The sequence below is a fragment of the Scylla paramamosain genome, unplaced genomic scaffold (genome assembly GCF_035594125.1).
Source record: "Scylla paramamosain isolate STU-SP2022 unplaced genomic scaffold, ASM3559412v1 Contig72, whole genome shotgun sequence".
NCBI classification, from domain to species: domain Eukaryota; kingdom Metazoa; phylum Arthropoda; class Malacostraca; order Decapoda; family Portunidae; genus Scylla; species Scylla paramamosain.
In genome coordinates this window covers 422,501-447,500 of record NW_026973737.1, presented here as the reverse complement: position 1 = coordinate 447,500, position 25,000 = coordinate 422,501, and the positions used below count along the sequence as shown (strand labels likewise).

General features: G+C 39.2%; 1 protein-coding gene and 1 pseudogene across 6 annotated transcripts in view; one reads left to right on the top strand and one right to left on the bottom strand.

The window, feature by feature from the left end:
• The window catches only part of LOC135098654 (dnaJ homolog subfamily C member 2-like), a 23,652-nt pseudogene extending 5,074 nt beyond the window's left edge, over nucleotides 1–18,578 (top strand).
• A 2,442-nt stretch (nucleotides 18,579–21,020) lies between these two features.
• The window catches only part of LOC135098660 (proton channel OtopLc-like), an 11,546-nt gene continuing 7,566 nt past the window's right edge, over nucleotides 21,021–25,000 (bottom strand). For all 6 annotated transcript variants that reach the window (XM_064001047.1, XM_064001043.1, XM_064001048.1 and 3 more), the window contains one exon: nucleotides 21,021–22,952. In XM_064001047.1, coding sequence (XP_063857117.1) covers nucleotides 22,803–22,952 — 150 coding nt within the window. In that variant the 3' untranslated portion in view covers nucleotides 21,021–22,802. The remainder of the gene's footprint in view (nucleotides 22,953–25,000) is intronic.

The window sequence follows — 25,000 nt, the reverse complement described above, 5'->3', positions numbered from 1 at the left end:
TTTGATTAGTATCTTTCTTTTATATATTGATACATTTCTACAACATTGCCTTTCAGGACCAGGATCATTATGCAGTACTGGGACTCCGAAAGCACAGGTACAAGGCCTCTGATGATGACATCAAAAGAGCGTGTAAGTCCTGGTGGCATCTGGAGCTAGAGTGTATAGTGTACTGAGTACCAAGTTTTAGTGCACCTGCTGTTTGAAGGTATTTTTATAGTGCCAGTTTTCAGTTGCAGTGTCAGCCCTTTTAGTCTTGGTATTTTTATTTTATTTGTATATTTTCAATAACTACATTTTATTTGTGCCTTGCTATGGATGTATGTGGTTGGCTTTGCTATACCAAAGCTCCTGGGGTGTAGTATGGTGGTTTGAGACTATGACTATGGCCACACTGGCAATGGTTGTGAGCAAGCAGGTGAGTGTGATAAATGGTGAGAAAAGTGGGAGCATTGTACCAAATAAGTGTGGCCACACTGACAGTGAGTGGGCGTGGGCGAGCTGTGTCTTCCTGTGGCCCACAGCGAGGAGCATTGTCAGTTGACTTTTGTCAATCATCTGGCACAGGCAGTTTGTTGCCTGCTATTGACATTGCATGGCTAATTATTGAAGTTTTGCTCACACCAATCATTTGGGATACATTTGCTAAAGTAGAACCCAAAGGGAATGCCATCATGTTGTTTGTAGTAATTACTATTAATTATGAAACCATGCCCATAACTGTTAGCTTTAACAAGCTCTTGAATTGTAGCTAGGTGGTGCATACAGAAGAGCAGAGAGAATGTGTCTGAAGAATAGTTGGCGCCCCTATGGCTATGAGTGTGAATGATATTTGTAAGAGTGTGTGGTGGTTTGTCTGGGCCACCCCATGTGGGATTGGCAACCTGATATATAGATAGATAGATAGATAGACATTATATTTTCTGATCATTGGTTTTATGCTAAGATATCTGTAAGTCTAATATAATAATTAGCATTCCCTTTGGTACGTGCTTAAAACAGGATGACCCAACACTTGGGTAAAGGAATGAGAGTGCAGCATTAGTGTGCACTTCCGTCCATTGTGTTACTCCTCACAGACCGCACGATGGTTCTGTGGCACCACCCAGACAAGCGGCGAGCAGCTGGGGAGGAGGTGAGGGATGACGATGACTACTTCACCTGCATCACCAAAGCCTATGAGATTCTCGGGGACCCCATCAAGCGACGCTCCTGGGACTCGGTGGACCCAGAGTTTGATGACGAGGTGCCGGCTGTCAGTGCACACAATAAGGCAAACTTCTTCCAGGTAAGCGCTGATCCCCACTAAGAAGAAAATTTATTCCACAAAGAATTCAAAGGTCTTTTAACTCCATGTCATACTGTAATGTCAAATATATGTGCACACAAGGCAAGCGCTAACTCCTATTAGGAAGAAAAATGACTCAACAAAGAATTGAAAGTTCAGTATTCATTGCTATTTGGTACATCTTTTCTTTACCACTAACCACTCTGGGACAATTCTTCACATTCTACAGCCATCTCCAAACATTATACTGGCTAGAAATTGCAAAAAATCTATTCCTTTTCACCGCTTTTTTCTTGCAGGTGGTTATAAAGATTGTATACATTACTTGTAGTGGTGTGGATGATTACATATCACTGAAGGGATTAACTCCATCTCATATTGTAATGTCAGGTCTATATATTAGATTATATAACTCTCTCTCTCTCTCTCTCTCTCTCTCTCTCTCTCTCTCTCTCTCTCTCTCTCTCTCTCTCTCTCTCTCTCTCTCTCTCTCTCTCTCTCTCTCTCTCTCTCTCTCTCTCTCTCTCTCTCTCTCTCTCTCTCTCTCTCTCTCTCTCTCTTCTTCAGTCTCCACCACATCTTTGTAAGGCACAGTGTTGCATTGCAGATTTTCACAGGGGTGTTTGAGTGCAATGCTCGTTGGTCCACCCACAAGCACGTTCCTGGCTTGGGCAAACCTGATGACACCAAACAAAAGGTCAGTCCAGATTAGCAGATTAAGTAACTGGAGAGAGTGATTGGCCTGTACAGTCACATCAATCTCCCTTGTACTGTTTTAGAAGTGAGATTACTAGTAGCAGAAATGCAAGTAGATATTTGGTGACAGTTTACTTTTTATAGTTACCATCATCATATGCTATGTTGATGGAAAGATAGACCAGTAATTTTGAAAGTTTGTTTAAAATATCATACACTATAATTTTCCTCAGCATAGAGGGTCCAGTAACTTACACATAAAACATCATTTCAAGATTTCTTTATGAATAGTGTTTATTTTGTATTGTTAACCGACTTAATTTTCATCACTGTGCAGGTTGATCGCTTCTATGGATTCTGGTACGACTTTGATTCCTGGCGAGAGTTTTCATATCTGGATGAGGAGGAAAAGGAGAAGGGACAGGAGTGAGTCTTCACTATTTGTATGTCTGGTCTTTTTAGAGTTATGTGTATTCCACTCCAGCCTTGCTTTATCTTCCCAAAGGCAGCAAAAATGGTGAAATTTGTATCTTGAAACATTAACATTGAATAAAATTTTAATTGAATAAGGAAATAATGCCCAAACTTAAGCCTAGACTTGACATTGGAAAAAATAACAAGAAAATTTAATATGGCTAGACAGAATACCCAGACTTATGGCAAGGAAAACTGGCACCGACATTGTTCTGATTGCTTTAACTGGTCATTTTAGTTTCTTTGAATATTTTGTAACAGTGCAATGTGACTGCAATGTTGTGGTCGCCTTCCCTTCTTTAAATCAGTCAATCTTGCCAGCCGGGAGGAGCGTCGATGGATAGAGAAGCAGAACAAGGTAGAGCGAGCGAGGCGTCGGAAGGAGGAGATGGGTCGATTGCGCAGGCTAGTTGACAATGCATATGCCTGTGACCCAAGGATAGCCAAGTATGTTTCGTTACTTATTACTGATTTCGTGTATTTTCGTTGTATCCCAATAAAAGTTGAAATTTTGTGCATTATCCCAAGAGATATTTATCACAAGGAGTACTTTTTTCTGTTGTTACATAATACTTCAAATTTCATTTTGATGGAAGGGTTTATGATGATTTAGATTGCAAAGAAGCTGTTCTTGTTTTACTTCTGACTCCTTATGAGGGAAAAATTAATTCCTGCTTTTGCTGTCTACTTCTGTAGCTAAAGAATGGGTAAGTTTATAGAAAAAGAGGGAAAGAGATGAAGAATTATATATATATATATATATATATATATATATATATATATATATATATATATATATATATATATATATATATATATATATATATATATATATATATATATATATATATATATATATATATATATATATATATATATATATTTTTTTAAGATTTAAAGAAGAAGACAAGGAAAGAAGACTGGCTCAGAAAAAGGCTAAAGCAGAGGCAATCAGGCAAAAACAAGAAGAGGAGGAGAGGGTGAGTGCACATTGTGATCTCCAGTATTAGCACCAGGCCAATCTCTAACTACTCTCGGACACATATATGCATTGATTTCTACAACAGACCAAGGCTTCACATTTTTCTCATTGATTTGTATTTTTCATGTCTTATGCTCGGAAATGCCATATATTTTGAAATACCATGCTATGTTGTCTTTTTTTTGAATGATATGTCTTGCTAATGTGTAAATTTGGTGTTTTCAGGTAAGGCAGGAAGCTGAGGAAGCAGAGAGAAAGAAAAGAGAAGCAGAGGAGGCAGAGCAAAGAGCAAAACAGGAGGTAGAAAAGAAGGAAAGAGAGGTGCTGAAGAAAGCATTCAAAAAAGAGAGGAAGGTGAGGAGGAGGGTAGAATCTGCTTGACATGTAAGAACTTACCACACACTTGTCTTTGACGCTTAAACTGCTGTGATCGCTAACATAATCAAAAATTCTCTTGACAAATATATTGAATTTTCGTGGTGCACTTTCTTTCTAGTGTGTTCTAACTGACTGTCTTCAGCCTCTTTTTCATCACTGCAGTGTTGAATCTCTTGCTACCTCCTACTGCTATTTTCATGCCAACTGCTCTTCTGATCTTGCTAACTGCATGCCTCACTGCACAAGTCTTTCTTCTTTCTTTCATCTCTATTCTGTCTACCTCTTTAATGCAAGAATTAACCATTATTCTCAATCATTCATCCCTATCTCTGGTAAACTCTGGAACTCCCTGTCTGCTTCTGTATTTCCACCTTCCTATGACTTGAACTCTTTCAAGAGCGAGGTTTCAAGGCACTTACCCTGTTTGTTTGACTAACACTTGACTGTTCAGGAGCCAGCACCTCAGTGGGCCTCTTTCTTCTTTTTTTTTTTTTTCAGTCTTTGTTGTCCTTGGCCAGTGATCCTCCAATATATATATAAAAAAAATAAATAATAATAATAATAATGATGATGATAATAATAATAATAATAATAATAATAATAATAATAATAATAATAATAATGATCCCTGGCTATGGCAAGCAAGCCCACTACATTATATCCTTTCCTCCTCCTGTTCCTTTCCTCTCCCCTTTCACTTTCATCTCGTCGCAGTCCTCCCTTCCTGTCACCTGCCCCTATAGTTCTCATGACTCATGCCTGGAGCCATCATTCTACCTGGCAAGTCTTTTTTTTTTATTTATTTTTTTTTTTTATCATTCATTTTAAGGCTACAAAATTTGCTAAAAAAAAAGAAAAACTAAAAAATGAAACTCTACCCACTTTCATCTTCTGTAACATTTCACATTAAAATATTCTCATTCATTATATACTTTCAGATTTATATTTTTTTCCTTTTTCTTTGATGTCATTTTTTAAATGATTTTGATACAGTTCCTGTTCATAAGGGGCTGAGAGGACTGCATTTGTATTAGAAAGATGGAAAGAGCATTAAATTTAGTGTTCAAATGTGTAAATTAATTTGGAAACTAAAAAAATATATATACAAATTATGATTGCCTGTATTTTGTTCACGTAAATAATTTTAAAAAGCAACGTGAAATAGAATAAAGCACACATTCTTTGTCATTGCATAGATGTGATGGTGACAGTGATAAAGAACATCTCTGTATCTGTCTATCTTTATTTGACACCTCTTGATAAATACTCCATGAGGACATAACTGCAACAGATTTCTCTATTTAGTCCTGCCCTTGTATTCCCTTCCTCTTTGCTCTGAACTTCACATACTCTCTCTTCACCCTTTCCTCACATATTTCAGTAACATTTTTTATGCAAGATCTTTGGTCAAGGGCAATAAAAAGAGGGGAAAGAAAGTCCACTGAGATGCTAGTCCCAAAAGAAAGATCATAAGGATTATCCAGAATTGTTGGATAAGTGTTTTGAAAAGTTGGAACCAGCCATTTTAAAGAGTTCAAGTTATAGGAAGGAGGATCTTCTGGAGCAGGCAGGGAGTTCCAGAGTTTACTAGAAAAAAATAGCAGTAAAAAGATAGCAAGATATGCAACATTGCAGCAATAACAGAGAGGCTGAAAATCATTAGTATAGTATCCTCTATTCCCAGATGCTGCGGACTCTCTGTAAGGACAACAGTTACTTTGCATCAGAGGAGGGGGAGCGAGTGCAGACCATGACAGATGTGGAGCTGCTGTGTGAGGCACTGGAGCTGACCCGCCTGGAGGAACTCAACAAGGAACTAGCACAAGTGGCCCAGGACAAGATGCAAGGGTGGGAGGTACTCATGAAGGAGGTGAGGGAGGATCAACAGTAGTAGTAGTAGTTAATTGACAAAGGTGAGTGAGAGAGATCAACAGTAGTAGTAATAGCAGTAGTAATTTTTTGACACAGGAGGTGAGTGTGGAGGGCCAACAGTAGTAGTAGTAGTAGTAGTAGTAGCAGTAATTGTTGCTTATATATAAAAAAAAAAAAAAAGCATAATTTTTGTCATTCTTAAATCAAAAAATTTCCTAAGCCTTGAACCCAAAAGCTGCTCCAACAGACATATGGGTATCTGCATCACTTTTGAAATGAACTATGTTAGGTCTATTTAAGTCATGTTACATTACCTTATCTGATTAGCTAAATCTAAAGTAGCATAAAGCAAGCTAATCTAAATTAGAACAATCCACCCCAAATGATCTGGATATTCTGTATGACCTGTTTTCCCTAGGATAGTCAAACCTTTCAGACTATTTCTCCACTGATAGTTATGATTAGTACAAGGAGTCCTTGGTGTATGACAGTCTTGACTTTTGTCCTTCATATGTTTCTTTTACAGGCACAATAGTTATGTGTTTATGTCCTAGACTATGACTTTACAGTACAACAGTATTAGTATTAGTGATTGACATACTGCAGGTAGCTTACTTATGCTGGTTCTGACCTATGCAGAAAATCAGTTTATAACATGGCATAGGAACAGAACTCTGTCATAACTTGAGGACCCCCTGTAACACTTCTTTGCCTTCTCTCTCTGTTGTAGGTGAGTGAGGTGCGCAACAGGATCAAAAAGGAGAGGGAGGAGGTGGCAGCAGCGGCAGCAAGGGGAGGGGGTGGAGGAGGAGGGGAAGGTTCATCACTCAAAGTCTGGAATCAAGATGACCTCCAGCTGCTCATCAAAGCCGTCAACCTCTTCCCTGCCGGCACAACAAAGAGGTGAGCTGGTTCATGTGTGTGTGTGTGTGTGTGTGTGTGTGTAAATTGCTTCTTTTTATATATTTTTTGATATCTTATTATTATTGGTGGTCCACAAGGCTGTCCCTTTCCACTGGGGCTGACAGGGCTAAGAGTGTGAATGACGTGTCATTCACCTACATTCGTCTGCTGGTCACCAAACCAGCTGTTCCCCATATGGAAAGAGGTCAGAGCTTGTAGTGATTGATCTTTGGGTAGGACTGAGACCATTCACACACCGCACACTGGGACAGTGAGGCCATAACCCTTCAGGTTACATCCTGTACTTACTTGCTGCTAGGTGAACAGGGGCTACACATGAAGAGATTCTCCCAGGACTTGAACCCATGCCTTCTCGGTTGTGAGCCGAGCATGCTGACACTAAGTGGTGTGCATGTGTGTGTGTGTGTGTGTGTGTGTGTGTGTGTGTGTGTGTGTGTGTGTGTGTGGTGCCTTGTCTGGGCCAGCTGATGTGAGATTGCTGGCCTAGTATATAAATAGATGGGTTTTTTAAGCTTTAATATTTTATTTGATTGATATATTGCCTTATTCTTGTGTTTCCATGTGTGTTTTAAAATGACTAATATCAAGGTTGTTATCTGATCCCTACTACTGTTCTCTACATACACACCATTTAGGTCTTCACGTGGTATAGGGAATATAACAAAGGTGACATTTATAAAATTCTCAGGATCATAATTAGGATAGAACAAGACACAATGGGTTCAAGCTTGAAAATAGTTAGAGAGGAAGAAATTGGTCCTCAGATGGAGTAGTAGATGAATGGAATGGACTCAGTAATCAGGTTGTTAGTGCTGAGTCATTGGGGAGCATTAAAGGATTAGACAAATTTATGGATGGGAATGATAGGTGGATATAGGTAGATATGTTTCATACAAGGATGGCTTCTTGCAGCTCCCTTAATGTTAGGTTATGTTTTTATGCATTGCTGTACTTAGAGGAACTCTTTGAACCCTCCATGCTGCAGGTGGGAGGTTGTGGCAGAGTATATCAACCAACACAGCCACCAGCATCACCAGGCTGGCCAAGGAGGTGCTCAATAAGGCCAAGGAGCTGCAACACTCAGACAAGCACATGAGGGAGGCAGCCAACAAGAATGCCTACCACAGCATGGAGAAGGCACAGGCTCGGCAGGTGATCAGCGACACCACAGCCTCCCAGAGATATGACAGTGAGTTCTTGCTGTTATGCTGACATTCAGATCATTCTTTTGCATCTTTGTGTAGTTTTATATCATGTTGATGCTTGGGTAATTTCTCATTTCTCTTTTTATACTAATTAATTATTACCATGAGTCTTCTCTGTATGAACTCAAGAGCTTTCTCCCTTCTCTGTGTAACTGCTGTGAATTGTCTTTTAGCTCTATGCAATATCACCAGCTGAGCTGTGAATCAATTCCAAGATATTTTAAGAAAAAACATGTTTTTAGGCTGATGTTAGATCTTTCCTTTGTGCAGCACCACAGGAGATGCTGGGGATGAACACTGCTGCTTGGGGAGCTGAGGAACAGAGGTTGCTGGAGCAAGCCCTCAAGACCTATCCAGTCTCTACTCCTGACCGCTGGGACCGCATTGCCAAGTGTGTCCCCAACCGAACTAAGAAAGACTGCATGAGGCGCTATAAAGTCTGTATATGTGTGTGTGTGTGTGTGTTTGTGTGTCTGGTGATGTGTTGCTTGCTATTCCCTGTATGTGAGATTGTGGAGAAAACAAATCAGGTTTATCTTGTTTATGGAGTGACACACTCTTTCTCTCTCTCTCTCTCTCTCTCTCTCTCTCTCTCTCTCTCTCTCTCTCTCTCTCTCTCTCTCTCTCTCTCTCTCTCTCTCTCTCTCTCTCTCTCTCTCTCTCTCTCTCTCTCTCTCTCTCTCTCTCTCTCTCTCTCTCTCTCTCTCTCTCTCTCTCTCTCTCATGCATTTATCTTTTGATCTGCTTTTATCTTTGTGGTCCCTCCATAAATGCATGGAGATGTAAGTGCTATGTGTGTGTGTGTGTGTGTGTGTGTGTGTGTGTGTGTGTGTGTGTGTGTGTGTGTGTGTGTGTGTGTGTGTGTGTGTGTGTGTGTGTGTGTGTGTGTGTGTGTAGTGAAGGTTTTATATATGTGTGTGTGTGTGTATGTATGTAGTGAAGGTTTTATATAGTGCACAGTAGACACTGATGTTATTGTAACTTTTAAGTCTTATTCTCACATGATGGCATTTCAGGAGCTTGTTGAGATGGTGAAGGCAAAGAAGGCGGCTCAGGCTGCTGCAGTGGGAAAAAAGTGAGGAGCCAAACCCTGCTGTCTTCTTTCCTTTGTGAGTTCAGATGTAGCAAATTCTTGTAGCTGTTGTGTGAAGCAATATTGCTATCTGAAAATCTATCTCTTGTTCTATTTTTAAGCATTATGTCTCAGCAGTGCCACTTTTGGACTACCTGAATTGGAGGGGCAGCTACATATATTGATGGGGACACAAAAGTGTAGCTAGGGATCTGTTTCTTTCCCCTCCACTTCTCCCTTTCTCTCCTTTATAACCTCATCCCCCAACTCTTCCATCTCTTCCATCACACTTCACTTCCACTGCTTCCAATAAGTTGTCATGCAAAAAGCAAAATTAACACTTGGAAAAGTATTTTTAAGTGCTATGGGAAAACTGCTAATATTGAAAATTAATGTTGATAAGTGCAGAATTCTATACATTGCAGAAAGCAGATGCAAAACAGCATGTGCTTTTCCTTATCATCATAGTGTAGCTCTGGAGGACAGAAGGGCAATCTCCATTAATATGGCAGTAGCCACAAGGAAGCCACTTCCTGAAGAATGAATGGATCTGTGGCAGTTGTATAAAAAATTACAAGACGTGTGAAAAAGTGTGCGGTGATTGTGACTATAATAAGAAGTAATATGCAATGATGACCATGTGATTGCATACAAATGTGTACCTTCTTAATTTTCTAAAGGAAAACTACAGTCTTAAGTTTGATTTTAAAGTAACACTAAATTTACAAGGTGGGTAAGAGTAAAGATGCCACATGAAGAGCTGCAGGTAAATGCTGTGATTAGTGTAGATCCTAATGAAGAGTTACCATAGAAAATACACAAACATCATTGAGACAATAGTTGTGACTTAACATGCTTATACACATTCACAGGTCCTTGATACACATGATTCAAGCCTGACACTTGAGGAATATTACTTTGTAAGTAATGGAGGTGCAGCTCAGAGGTGTTTCAGAATATAGCTCTCAGTGGCTGATGCATGGAATAAGTTCATGATGTGCGATTCAGTACCTCAAATAAGTGACTCAGTCTGTGATATAAGTAATAATGCAAGCTGTTGAATCATGGATGTGCGCCTCAGAATGTGTGACCTCGTAGCTTTGCCCGGACCAGCATAGTCAACCCTAACCTAGGCCAACACAGCCAGTAATAGCTTTGTGAAACACCAAAATATAGATAAACATTATTATCATCTGCAGCCACCATGCTCACCCACCACCTACACAAAATTTAATGTCTTCCACTGGTATATATATATATATATATATATATATATTTATATATATATATATATATATATATATATATAGTATATATATATATATATATATATATATATATATATATATATATATATATATATATATATATATATATATGGTCATGTGTGTGTGTGTGTGTCATGTGTGTGTGTGTGTGTGTGTGTGTGTGTGCGCTATAATTTTTGTTCATTGTTCGCATCTCGCTGTGCACTCTACCTTCCATCATATCTTCAGTTTTAAGCCTTTCGTAACATCATAAATTTGTGGATTGACTTTTATTTATTTATTTATTTATTTATTTTGTAGATCAAACCTGCTGTTGGGGTGTTCCTTTTTCACGTGATCGCATATCAGGGTCTTCTTTGAAGTATAAAGCACCACGTTATCTGCGACCTTTGATTTGTGACAGATATCATATGGTCAATATTGATAAAAGGAAGCAGATGGTAATAGTGAACTGCATTACATAACCACGCATCTGTCGCTTTGATAAACCAAAATGCAGTATTTCTGCTACTACTACTACTACTACTACTACTACTACTACTACTACTACTACTACTACTACTACTAGTAGTAGTAGTAGTAGTAGTGGTAATAGTAGTAGTAGTACAAATACTATTTCGTATGACACAGAGACATGAGAAATAATAATAATAATAATAATAATAATAATAATAATAATATAATAATAATAATAATATACAGTAAAATTATACGAACTTAACCACTGTTAGGCTCGTAGTGCGGAAGGTTGGCGGGCAGTAGCGGCCAATCAGACAGACGGACGTGTAGGGGAACTAAAACTACAGATAGCGACCTGATATCTACCCCGCCAGCCTTCATGATTGCGCTGAGGTACCCCGCCACCCAGATAAACCTCATTTGGCCCCAAGCCCACTGCACACACACGGTAATTCTTGTAGTGGTGTAATTGTAATGGGCGATTGTTGTTTATTTACTAAGTGGGTGGTAGTGTGTAGGATTGAGATCGTGGTGTGATGGTGGGTTATAGTGGGGGTGGTGTGGGGTATTGACACTATAACGCAACACTGCACACACAAACAGACGGTTAAATTTTCTAGTGATGTAGTAGTAATGGACTGGTGTGGGTTATGCATATTGAGAAATGGGTGGTGGTTGGTAGGATTGAGGTCATTACTATCGGAATGGGGCTGGTGGTTGTGGAGAGTACTGTGGGATACGTACACTTTATATTAAGCAACACAACACACGTTACCTCATTTCCACACACAACTCGCCCCCGTGGACAGTTATGGTTTGTCATTTGCCAGTCATCCTCTATTTATACTTGTACACGTCAAGACGAGCCCTGCGGCAGACAAAACAGACTTAGTACTGAGTGATGACAAGCTCTCAGGTGCTGGTTTGTTTATCTCCCTCAGTGCGGTGATGTGACTGATTTTGTGGCGTCAGCTGATAGTCTGAGGTGGCAAGGTGGCATCTGTCAACAGCAGTCGGGTGTCTCCTGCAACAGTGAAAGCATTTGTAAACAAAGTCAAGTGCCACGTGAGAGCCTTGACTTTCTTGTCTGTATAGCTGTGTAAATAGGGTGAAGCGGTTCTTGGCTTGTGTTGTCTTTAGTATAGAAATGCTTAAACTTTTAGAGACGATGGCTTGCTGCTGTTGACAGTTGCCACTTCACAGACTGAGAATGATGCCTTCATACTGTAAAAATCTTAAACATTGCAACAACACAATAGGTATAGAAATTAATTGCAGTACTGTATAGTAGGTTAAAAATTGCACATGTATGGGAATGAACATGTGGCAATGGAAGTTGTGGCTGTCTTGAGCTGTTTTATCCAGTACACTCATCATAGGGCCTGGGGTGAGCCACAGGTTGTGATGTATGGCAATACACTTCTCATCAGTGATCAAGCTTTTGGAATCACCTTATAGAAGTATTACAGCATCCTTCTCATTATTATGAGATTTTCATCTTTCTGCTTTGAAACCAGCTTGCAGTGACCTGACATTTCTGGTCAGTCAATCTCTGCTTTAGCAAGAGTGACTACAATGTTTCATTGAGTGAAGAGTCACGTACCGTGACCTTTGAGCTGCTGTAGGTTCAACTCGCTAGTATTGGTTAGAGGCAGTTATGATGTAGGGGCATAAATGTAATGCTTGTGCAGTGCCTCCTTTTGTAACGTGTCATGCCATTCTTGATGTGATCAGTGCAGGATGATAAGACCCGGGTCACATTGACTCCATGTATTAATTGAATCGATCAGATCCTGAGAACGTGAGAGAATGTGAACCAATTCTCATGAGGGTAGAAAGTAAACTGGTAATGTACAGCTCAGCCTTACAGAAACAACATTGCAGATTTATGTCAGTGCACAGATTTACTTATCCTTTAACTGACCATGCAGATGAATTTGTCTGCCCATGAAGCTTATTAAGTAGGAAAAATCTACAGTTTTTGCCATGTCTACTTGGATGAATTTGTTGCCTATCATTCTCTCTCTCTCTCTCTCTCTCTCTCTCTCTCTCTCTCTCTCTCTCTCTCTCTCTCTCTCTCTCTCTCTCTCTCTCTCTCTCTCATCTCTCTCTCTCTCTCTCTCTCTCTCTCTCTCTCTCTATCTCTCTCTCTCTCTCTCTCTCGTTTTAGGTATTGGGACCATAGCGTCTGTCAGGAGCCAATATATTTTTTGGGATTCTTTTTAATAAGCATTCTTTTCCTCTTTAAAGAACATCTTACAGTTTCATTATCAGATTACTGAGTATAGTGTTTATCACTGAGCTCATGAAATATCTTATCAACTATTTTGCCTGTGATAAGGATTAAGATGATGTGACACTGCTCTACTTGAGATGATATCCTCTCTGTGATATCTATGATGACTCCAACATACATCTTTGATTTTTTTATATTTTTTATGTGATGAGACTGGTTTTGCTGCATCACCATTGATGCATCTGATAGTTTAAGTGTATCTGCAGATCTTGACAGTTGCTTTTGTGGGATTCTAAGAACTGACTTGCTTGAACAAAAAACTGCCTTGATGCTGGTGACTTATTTGATGATGTGTTGAGCTTTATTTATCACAAGGTACTTGAGGCATTCTCAGTCTGGATATCTGCAGTTTAACGTACATAAGAAATTTACAGCATACATACTTCATTGTTAACTGAATAGTATTGTCTTGTGATCTGGTGCCTGTGTATTTGTTTTTCATATGCTTCCTGTGGGAGTTGTTTCAACACCTCAATAGATTGCTTGCACAAGTTAGTACTTAGACAGGAGGATTGACAGCACACCCATGCTTATGTTCCCTTTTCAGGTGTTGCCCTTTAGGTAGTGAGGAGAGACAGGTACCAGCAGGAGCAGTAGTGGTAACAACAGCAGGATGGGGAGCTTCAGCAAGATCCTGCCATACTCCTGCTATGAGCTCGGCCACTGCTGGAAACACTCGTGCTCCTCAGCCTCCTTTGAAATCTGTATCATTGGGTTCATTGAAAGCATCAAAATCTATGGTGTGGTGTACTTGGTATGTGACCTTTTTTTTTTTTTTTATGTTAGAGGGATACTATCCTCATTGTGTCTAGTAAACTGTTCTGGCAACTGCACTGGCTTCCTAAGCTTGATGGAAGTTTAGAATATAATTTAAAAAGGTAACACTTGGCAGTAAAGGGGTGATTGCGATAAAATATTGCATTGCATCTACTGTAATTTTATTTTGGCTCATTAGAATTATCTAGTTACTGAAAATGTGTGTGATGGTGTCATTAGGTGACAAAATGTTAAAGATTACTGTTACTATATTGGTAAAAAGAGGTGAAAATGGATTATAGCTATGCATAGAACTTTTCATATCAATTACCTTATGCCATGATAGATCTGGTGTAAGTAGAGTGTGAGGTGAAGGGGAATATGATTTTGCTTTCTGGCTTCAAAGGTGGAAGGAAGACTTTGATCAGGAGTTAATAATTTTACTTGCTTGCTTTCTTTATTTCTCCTTTTCTTTCCTTTTTCTTTTGAATTGGGAATGACACTTTGTATTTTGAGGTTTATCTTTGTAATATTAATGACTTGCATTTGTTTGCCTGCAGCTAACCGGTCTTGTGAATGCTCGGAAAATAAGTATGAAGTATGGAAAAAAAGCTCTTGAAGAACTACTTAACATCAGTTTGTTTCCTGACAGTCAATGCTTTTGGGTACATTGGCTCCTACTGTGTTGTCAGGTGAGCATGCCAGATGTGGCCTTTCCCATGCACATGTTGGGGCAGTTTGGAAGTAGTAAGTGTAATATACATGCTATTATACTGAGTGTGTCATGCTTGCTTTTACTCTGGGAAATTTATATGAAACCATGGAGTTGCATAACAAAGTAATCTTTTTCTGTTTATTTACTTATTTGTTTATTTATTTTTTATGTTTTTGTGCATGGATAGTCAATTAATTAAGATATAGTATAGTTTATGTGAATGAATACACATTTAAGTAGTCAGTGGTCATAGTGTGTTGTGATCAGCTCCCACAATTCTTGTTACTACACAAACCAAGTATAGTGCATGAGTTCTTGTTGGTTAGTTTGGAGAGAGGAGGTGACCATAGGATATTGATGAAGGACAGCCATTGAAGCACTTCATCATTAGCATATAAAATGACAAAAAAATTAGTATTTTCCAGTTGGAACAAGATAAAATACTGTAAAATTAGTATTTTCCTGTTGGAACAAGATAAAATACTGTAAAATAGAAAATACTGTATTTGACAGTTTATAAGACATATGGGGTTATAAGATGCATCTCAGTTTGGGCAGGCATTGAAAAAAAAAAAAGATAAATAAATGGGTTTAAGCTCTGTATATGAAGTGAAGGATTTAACCTGACATTTGATGCCCTCTCATATGTATTCAGATCCTTCATATGTATTCAGATCTCTCTCTCTCCAGGAGAGAGAGAGATGCTGATTGTTAAAGGCAGTGTGTGAAGCCTGCCCACTGTCTTTGTATATACAGGTTAGGGTGTGTGTGTGTGTGTGTGTGTGTGTGTGTGTGTGTGTGTGTGTGTGTGTGTGTGTGTGTGTGTGTGTGTGTGTGTGTGTGAGTGTTTGTTTGTTTTGTATCCTCCACACTGCTGGTCTTAATCTAGCTTGCCAAACTAAATGAAGTCATCCACAGCCACAGCCTTATTCTTCCTTTCATTTGTATCTACACAGTCCTATGAGCAGCTCCTCCTCCTCCTCCTCCTCCTCCTCCTCCTCCTCCTCCTCCTCCTCCTCCTCCTCCTCCTCCTCCTCCTCCTCCTCCTCCTCCTCCTCCTCCTCCTCCTCCTCCTTGTCTTCCTTCTATTATTCCTGTTTCCTTGTATGTCTTATTCCTCCTCCTCCTCCTCCTCCTCCTCCTCTTAATGTTTTCTCTTTCACTGCTGTTCATGAAAGTGTTGAAGAAATATTATTTATATCTGGCAGTGATCAGACCTCATGTACAGGTGTGGTCCCTTACTACAGACACAGCCTAAGGTAACCTAACCCAATCATTTCAGAAGGTGGAATTTGAGTCGGCCAAGCTTCAGAAATGCAGGAAGGATTAGCGGTGATGACTGCAGGCTGCCATCGACCCGCAGGTAATTACTGTCTATTTGTCTGGTCAACTGTCTATATTTATATTATTCCTGCTGGTCTGGTCTATTTATATTATTCCTCCTGCTGAATCCACTATTTTTCTCCACTAATGTATTATTCCACTATGTCAGCCAATGTTAAATACAGTTACTTTGCATCTTTAAACTTCAGTCTTCCCTTTATGTGTGACAATAACAGTTTCAATCTTGGATATGATATGTCACTCAGTCATTCAGTCAGTCAGTCACTCAGTCACACAGTTATTCATCAATGAGTGAGTCCTACCTTCACTGTATACCCAGTGTGTATACAGTGACAGATTTCACTCACTCACTCACCCCTCCCACCTGCTTCCCACCCCCAGGTCATCACAGGAATCAAATGCAGCATCAGTATGGCTCACCAAACACTTCCCCTCACACTGGTGGTGTTGACCTGCCTTGTGAACACCTGCCCTCCTGTGTTCCTGCCCTTAATAGCCCTCCAGGTGACATCAGGTAAGTCAGACACCTATCTTTCACTTAATAGCTCTCTCAACCCCTAGTGGAAAGGCTACTACTACTACTACTACTACTACTACTACTACTACTACTACTACTACTACTACTACTACTACTACTACTACTACAGCTGGCCACACACATTTAAAGTCATTTTTTTAATTTTTACAAAGTTTAGACATAGACAGATAGAAGAATTTGTTTGTTGAATGCCTAATTGCCTCATTTCTGGTATTTTAATGATTTTTTAATTGTTAGGCAAGGCGCACATTGAGACGCAGGGCAGCACAGAGCAGGGCAGACGCAGGGCAGGGCAGGGCAGGGCAGCACAGCGCAGCACAGGCGTGGTGCGCACATTGAGAAGCAGGCTGTCGTCCTGTGCGGTAGTGTTGATCATGGCTGTTGCCAAAAATTACTTTGGAAACCTTAGTTCCGATTCCGACTCAGAAAACGAGTTGGAGAAAGTAATGTTATTATATGACATTTGTAGAGCAAAGAGGTCAGTGTGGAGGAGTGAATACTTGGAGAAGAGGAAAACACATGGAGAATTTGCCCATAACTCGTTCTTATAAGTTCCTCTCATATAATCAGGATGACTAGTGTCATACAGCACTCTTTGATGGCGAACAGCCTCTATGAGTTGCTCTGTGGACGACATTGTGAGTACTAAAGAGCAAGTTGCTATCAAGCTGCGCCGCACGTGGCACAGGAAACTGCGTTCGAACGACTGCGTCGCGCTGGCCGGCACAGGTCTGCATCTGTGCTGTGCTGTCCTGCGTGTCAATATGTGTGCTTAGGTTTAAACCGGTGAGATGCAGTTTTCTGCCCTGCTCTGTGCTGTGTCGCCTGTGTTGCCTGCGTCTCAATGTGCGCCCGGCCTTAGGGTGTTCAAGGGTTTTTTTTCATAATATTAGTGATAGTTTTGCAGGCTCTGCTTATTTATCTGTCTGTTATTTTATCTATTAATCTCTCAGTTTACCCATTTATCTAAGTATCTGCTGGACCTAACCTAACTAGGCCTATCTCTGCTTGTCTCAATGTCTATCTGTTTACCTAATCTAACCATCTATCTCTCAGTCTATTTAACTTTGTTTAACCATTTATCTATCTCTCTATCTCAATCTATGTAACTAAGTACCTACCTAATCTAACCATCTCTATCTCTCTCTCTCAGAATGTGGATGAGGGGACAAGAGAGCCAGTGTTCCAAGTACCACCACCATCACCACTGCCACCACCACCACCACCACCATCAGGAGCACAGATTCACTGAAGTCTCTACCAAGATTTCTTTGAGTTTTTTGATAAATTTAACTTCCAGGAGAGAGAGAGATGCTGATTGTTAAAGGCAGTGTGTGAAGCCTGCCCACTGTCTTTGTATATACAGGTTAGGGTGTGTGTGTGTGTGTGTGTGTGTGTGTGTGTGTGTGTGTGTGTGTGTGTGTGTGTGTGTGTGTGTGTGTGTGTGTGTGTGTGTGAGTGTTTGTTTGTTTTGTATCCTCCACACTGCTGGTCTTAATCTAGCTTGCCAAACTAAATGAAGTCATCCACAGCCACAGCCTTATTCTTCCTTTCATTTGTATCTACACAGTCCTATGAGCAGCTCCTCCTCCTCCTCCTCCTCCTCCTCCTCCTCCTCCTCCTCCTCCTCCTCCTCCTCCTCCTCCTCCTCCTCCTCCTCCTTGTCTTCCTTCTATTATTCCTGTTTCCTTGTATGTCTTATTCCTCCTCCTCCTCCTCCTCCTCCTCCTCTTAATGTTTTCTCTTTCACTGCTGTTCATGAAAGTGTTGAAGAAATATTAGTTATATCTGGCAGTGATCAGACCTCATGTACAGATGTGGTCCCTTACTACAGACACAGCCTAAGGTAACCTAACCCAATCATTTCAGAAGGTGGAATTTGAGTCTCTCTCTCTCTCTCTCTCTCTCTCTCTCTCTCTCTCTCTCTCTCTCTCTCTCTCTCTCTCTCTCTCTCTCTCTCTCTCTCTCTCTCTCTCTCTCTCTCTCTCTCTCTCTCTCTCTCTCTCTCTCTCTCTCTCTCTCTCTCTCTCTCTCTCTCTCTCTCTCTCTCTCTCTCTCTCTCTCTCTCTCTCTCTCTCTCTCTCTCTCTCTCTCTCTCTCCCTCTCTCTCTCTCTCTCTCTCTCTCTCTCTCTCTCTGTTTGGAATTATACTGTATATTAAGAAATATCATTAAAGAGTGTGTGTGTGTGTGTGTGTGTAAAAAGTGTTTGCATTATTGTGCATTTGATATTATAGCCCCAGGTTCTTAAAGTTTTCTGGTTTCATGATTTATAAAGATTGCTATTTTTAATAAAGTTATTGAAATTGTTATTGAGTGTTTGTATTGAACTCTTTAGCTTTGTAATAGTGTGCGTCTCATCATGCATTCATTAATGATGTAGAGTGGAAATGTCCACTCCTATCATGCATAATATCAATGCATTATTGGTTTATGTTGTTATTTGTGTATAAATTGTAAAGTTATGCCAGTCTATTTTAGTACAAACTAAATATCGGCTGGAAGAGAGGACAGGTAATGGCACACTAAAACACAGGAAGGGACAATGATATAACCATCCAATTTAACAATACACAGAGGAAGAAGAATGAGAAAGCAATAAAAATGGATTATTTAATGGATGATTAATAGACCCTCATTTGTAATCTTATTTCAGGCAAGAATATTAAAAGAGACAGCTGGCTTGCCCTTTGTACTTGTTCATACGTGACAGAATGAGAGATCTAGGGGTGGGGGTGACACCTGGAAATGGGTATGATTCACGAAGGGATTGATTTATTGCTTGACTGGCTGATTAAGAAAAGAAGGCGTGGTAGTGGAGGGTGGGGGGAAAGGCGCCCCAACTTTCCAGTCGTATATGGAGTCGAAGGGAGTTCTACAGGATTATTCATGTATTTGTTGCTTTTAGCTGTGAATTATCTGGTGGTGTAATTGTTATGACCCCGTAAGTTGATTTACTATTCATTTCGTCTTTCTGAACGCAAAATAACATGTTACTTGTACTTCTGCCTGTTGTACACTTTCCTAAACGCAATTTAGGTCTTATTAATGTGGCATTTAAGCAGATTCACTCAGGGAATGAGAAGTAAATGATAGCTATCAAGCAGTAGATTAACTCTCTCTCTCTCTCTCTCTCTCTCTCTCTCTCTCTCTCTCTCTCTCTCTCTCTCTCTCTCTTAATACGATATCTAATATAAAGAAGCAATAATATTTAAGCAAGTACACACAGTAATCTTATAGTAATTTAATGAAAACAATACCAGCAAAGAAAAATATGAGAAAATGCATAATTTACTACGAAATCCAAAATGCGAAAAAAAAACCTTGCCAAATTGAACCGTCCCACGAAGGTTATGGATGGAGTTTTGATGCAATGAGCCTCAGTTATACTTAAAACACTCAACAAATATAACACCTGCCAAAATAAATGAATAAATAAATAAAATAAATCAATAAATCAAAATAAAAACGCGAGAAAACCTTTAAATTATCACAACGCGAAAAATACACACACGCCAAACTGGATGCGTCATTACTTAATAGTCATTGGAACTGTTATCCCCCCAATAGTTTATAGCCAACCCCCCCTCCCCCCACCTTCCCTGCCTTGAGGAACACCTTCACTTATGTCCTGCTATTGTCGTGCTATTGGCTAGATTTGAGCATTTTAACCTCGAATTCACATACACGTACATATTTATCTCTATCTCCTTGCAATAATTATAATAGTCTTCCTGGCTTAATTTTTGTTTATTCATTATTCCTTATGTGCTTATTAATTGTCATTTGTCTAATTCCCTATGTTTTAGTCTCGGTACTTTAGTTTTTTTTTTTTTTTTTTTTTTTTTTTTTTTTTTTTTTACTTTCCGACTCTGGCCCTTGCAATGAAGGGGCTTAATTGTTTATTTACTGTTCCTTACGTGTTTATTGATTATATGTGAGCTATTTATTTGATATTCATGATTTTTTAAAACTACGTATTTCTTGATATGATAGTTTTATCTTTTCGTGTTTTCTGGCTTAAGTTTTGTTTATTATTCCTTGTTTGTGTTATTAGGTAAATAATAATTATTCGTCTTATTTCTCGTAGTTTAATGGAATTTTTAGCACTTTAATGAGTTCCTCACCAGTCATTTTATTCGAGTGAGAGAGAGAGAGAGAGAGAGAGAGAGAGAGAGAGAGAGAGAGAGAGAGAGAGAGAGAGAGAGAGAGAGAGAGAGAGTGTCTAAATGGATAAAAAAAAAAAAAATCAGTTACAGTATTTTATTTATATACAAGAAAATGCATGATAATAATAATAATAACAATAATAATAATAATAATAATAATATTTAAATACAAGGAAAATATGTAATAATAATAATAATAATAATAATAATAATAATAATAATAATAATAATATTTAAATACAAGGAAAATATGTAATAATAATAATAATAATAATAATAATAATAATAATAATAATAATATTTAAATACAAGGAAAATATGTAATAATAATAATAATAATAATAATAATAATATTTAAATACAAGGAAAATGTAATAATAATAATAATAATAATAATAATAATAATAATAATAATATTTAAATACAAGGAAAATATGTAATAATAATAATAATAATAATAATAATAATAATAATAATAATAATAATAATAATAATAATAATAATAATAACTGCTTTTATCTTACACAGATAAATAGTTTTTATAAATAGTTTATTGACCATAAACATTGTGTACATACACACAAAATTAAATAGAACAAGTAAAAATTTCAAAATGTAGTGAGTGACACACAGAAGACTGGTGACAAAACCTACTAAAGTCCATTAAATGATTGGCTGTCTCAAGTTTCCACATCATCAGTTGAACACACTGCTCCTTAGCACTCAGAGATGGACAAGCTTTTCATGGCTTGTGTCAATGGAGACAACACGTGTAGGGGATTTATTTGTTCTGTTTTTTCTCGTCCTACTCACTCTTCCTCTTGAGCCACGCCGGCTTCTTGTTATTCAGCACATGCTTGTGCTTCTTGAACACCGGTCTCATACTGGATAGAGACAGTAATGTATGGAGGTTTGACCATAACATCCCTACTACAGTGGCTCAGAGCCACACCATCACTTGTTGCTTGTCCACTAGTAAATAATGAAGACTGCAACCCTCATGCCAGCTACACTATACAAGTATTTACAAATTAATGGTTGGATTTTCAAAAGATCTCTGATACAAGAAAGCTTATAAATATTGTGAAAGCTTCTAGTCAATGTTATATCATTTGCTTCAACAGAGGAAGAATAATTCAATCTTCCTGAATATTACAAATGAGATTTTATCAGCATTAACTTAACCATGTCATTCTAAATTATTCTACCTAGTTTCCAGGGACTTCAGCAGTGAGTAGCTTAACCAGCACACAGGAAAGACAGTGGGAAATTAAGATATAACAGGGGTGGCCACAGGAAGTAGTCCAGCCATCTCCATACCCATGAATTTTGGTTTGTGTGCCATTGGGGTGAAATCAGAAAGTGATGCGCATACATTTTAGTAAGATTTAAGAAGAATACTGTGAGCTTTGCAGTGTTTTCTCCTTCAGTCAGCTGCATAAAAATGACATCTGGGAAAAAATATTGATCAGTCTTTTGAAAATCCAGCTTCACCTGAGTATTACATCATTAATTAACCTTGTGTGTAAGTTAGTGCAGTACTGTATAAGTGCTAAGGTCCAGAACCAAATATTTGTTATGCAAATATTTCTGGTAGCACTTTCCACACATGTTGCTCTATAAAAAAAATTAATGTATAATTTTGAGTGGTTTTGGTTGTGCTGTGTTAAGAGAAGTTAGTGTTTGACATCACAAGTTTTTTGGGGCAAGACTATTTGCATTAAGGAAGCCCCACATTGCTATTTTTAAAAGTAATAAATAATGTTTTAAAAATAAATGTTGCCACATGAAATTTCTGTATTTTCTTGCAGTGTACTAAAGACAGCATTGTAAAGCTCAGAATATCTTGAGGCAACTGTATTAAAAGAACAAAACCCATGACCACAATGTAATTCATAATTGCTAGTGAAGGCATATGAAGACACATCATTTACAAACTGTAATGCTTTTGACAAATGAAACTTTGCCAGAACAGACTGCCATAGAGGAGAGAATACAGGTGAAATTGACAAACCACACATCTGTGAACTCAAGCTTCATTCATTAAAGTAATCTGAGGGGAAATTCCAGATTCTTCTGTAGTAATGATATATATGCACACATCATAACAGTTACACACTTTTGATAACATGTAAAAGTGTTTTTGTGGCAAAGTTAATGAAGGGTTTTAAAGCAAACTTCACAACTGTTCTTAATTTCATAACTGGGAAGACTAAGTAATAATATTTACAATACTCTGACAGCTAATTCAGACACACCACACTCATACTAGCATTCCTATAACTTGCTTAATACTCATGCTTGAGCTTGTAAGATCTTCCATATTTCACAGAGGCAGATGGTCACTTGAAAGCAATAGAAGCCATATCAAACACATATCAAAGGCAGTGGCATTGATATGATGGTCCAGGTCCAGATTCCATACAAGTTGAGCTGTGCTGGATGGGCATCTGCTCGTGATGTCTCAGAGGTGTTCATCGCCCACATAGCAAGATTGCACATCAACAAGAAGGTAACCTGAAAGTAAAGTTGAAATTAACTACATATACTGTGGGATTGTGACTGTAAGTAGAAAATTAAAATGTGATTGGAGAAGGATAAAAGTTTTTAATTTGTTTCAGGCAAGGGTTAGGAAATAGTGTGTGTGTGTGTGTGTGTGTGTGTGTGTGTGTGTGTGTGTGTGTGTGTGTGTGTGTGTGTGTGTGTGTGTGTGTGTGTGTGTGTGGGTGTGGGTGTGTGTGTGGGTGTGTGTGTGGGTGTGTGTGTGGGTGTGTGGGTGGGTGCATGCGTGCGTGCGTGTGTGTGTGTGTGTGTGTGTGTGTGTGTGTGTGTGTGTGTGTGTGTGTGTGTGTGTGTGTGTGTGTGTGTGTGTGTGTGTGTGTGTGTGTGTGTGTGTGTGTGTGTGTGGTTTTTAAGTATGCTATAGAGGACACACTTATTCATTCACTACATCCCACAGACTTGCAATATGTCCCCATAGCATTAGTTACAGACAACATCCTCTTATATACAAGTCTGTGTCAACTTTCTCTGATGTACTCCAGTCCAGAGACCCACAACAGAGTAAGCATGGAGAAAAAAATAGAAGACACACAGAATGGATGAATAGAGATGCTGTGGTTTGTAAAAATATGGTGTAAGGTCTGTTGGCTTTGGTGGGAATGGTTTTCCAATCTTTCCTCTCTTGCACAACCATTTTGCTTCATAAACAGGCATCTCTCTTTCATCTTCCCACCAAACACTGCTATTCCACCTTATATTTATGTATTTGCATGCTTATCTTCTCAAATTGTTCCCCTTCCATTCTCTCCGCATGTCCGACTCTCTCCTTTCTGTGGTTGATCACTCACTCTGCTGTTCCTCCACATTCATGACTATATATGATGCACATGTGCTTTATAATCAATCAAATGTTTCACGTAGATGATGTTTTCATTCGCACACAGTTCCCCCTCCTCCCTGTTTCATTCATTGCCATTTTGCTCTCTCTCTCTCTCTCTCTCTCTCTCTCTCTCTCTCTCTCTCTCTCTCTCTCTCTCTCTCTCTCTCTCTCTCTCTCTCTCTCTCTCACTCTCTCTCTCTCTCTCTCTCTCTCTCTCTCTCTCTCTGTGTGTGTGTGTGTGTGTGTGTGTGTGTGTGTGTGTGTGTGTGTGTGTGTGTGTGTGTGTGTGTGTGTGTGTGTGTAAGAGCTCAGAGCTCATGGTGACTGATCTTTGGGTAGGACTGAGGCCAATGACACACCACACACCGGGGCAGCGAAGCCACATCACCTCGGGTTACATCCTGTACCTCATTGCAGCTAGGTGAACTGGGGCTACACATTAAGAGGCTTGTCCATCTGCCTCACCGTGCCCGGGATTCGAACCTGGGCCTTCTTGGTTGTGAGCCGAGCGTGCTAACCACTACACTACGTGGTGTGTAAGTGTGTGTGTGTGTGTGTGTGTGTGTGTGTGTGTGTGTGTGTAATGATGCAGCTGGGAAGGTCGTCTTATGACAATTATTGATGAATGAAGGTAAAGGATGCGTGTCTATTACTTCTCTTTGTGTGTGTGTGTGTGTGTGTGTGTGTGTGTGTGTGTGTGTGTGTGTGTGTGTGTGTGTGTACATAACACACACACATACACACACATTTAAAAAGTAGTAATGACATGCGCATCCATTACCTTCATTTGTCAATAATTATCATAAGGCAACCTTCTCAGCTGCATCAGCGCACACACACACACACACACACACACACACACACACACACACACACACACACACACACACACACACACACAAACATAACTGACTGTCTTCAGCCTCTCTCTCACCGCCGCAATGTTGCATATCTAGCTGTCTTCTACCGCTATTTTCATGCTAACTGCTCTTCTGATCTTGCTAACTGCATGCCTCCCCTCCTTCCATGGCCTCACTGCACAAGATTTTCTTCTTTCTCTCACCCCTATTCTGTCCACTTCTCTAAAGCAAGAGTTAACAAGTATTCTCAATCATTCATCCCTTTCTCTGGTAAACTCTGGAACTCCCTGCCTGCTTCTGTATTTCCACCTTCCTATGACTTG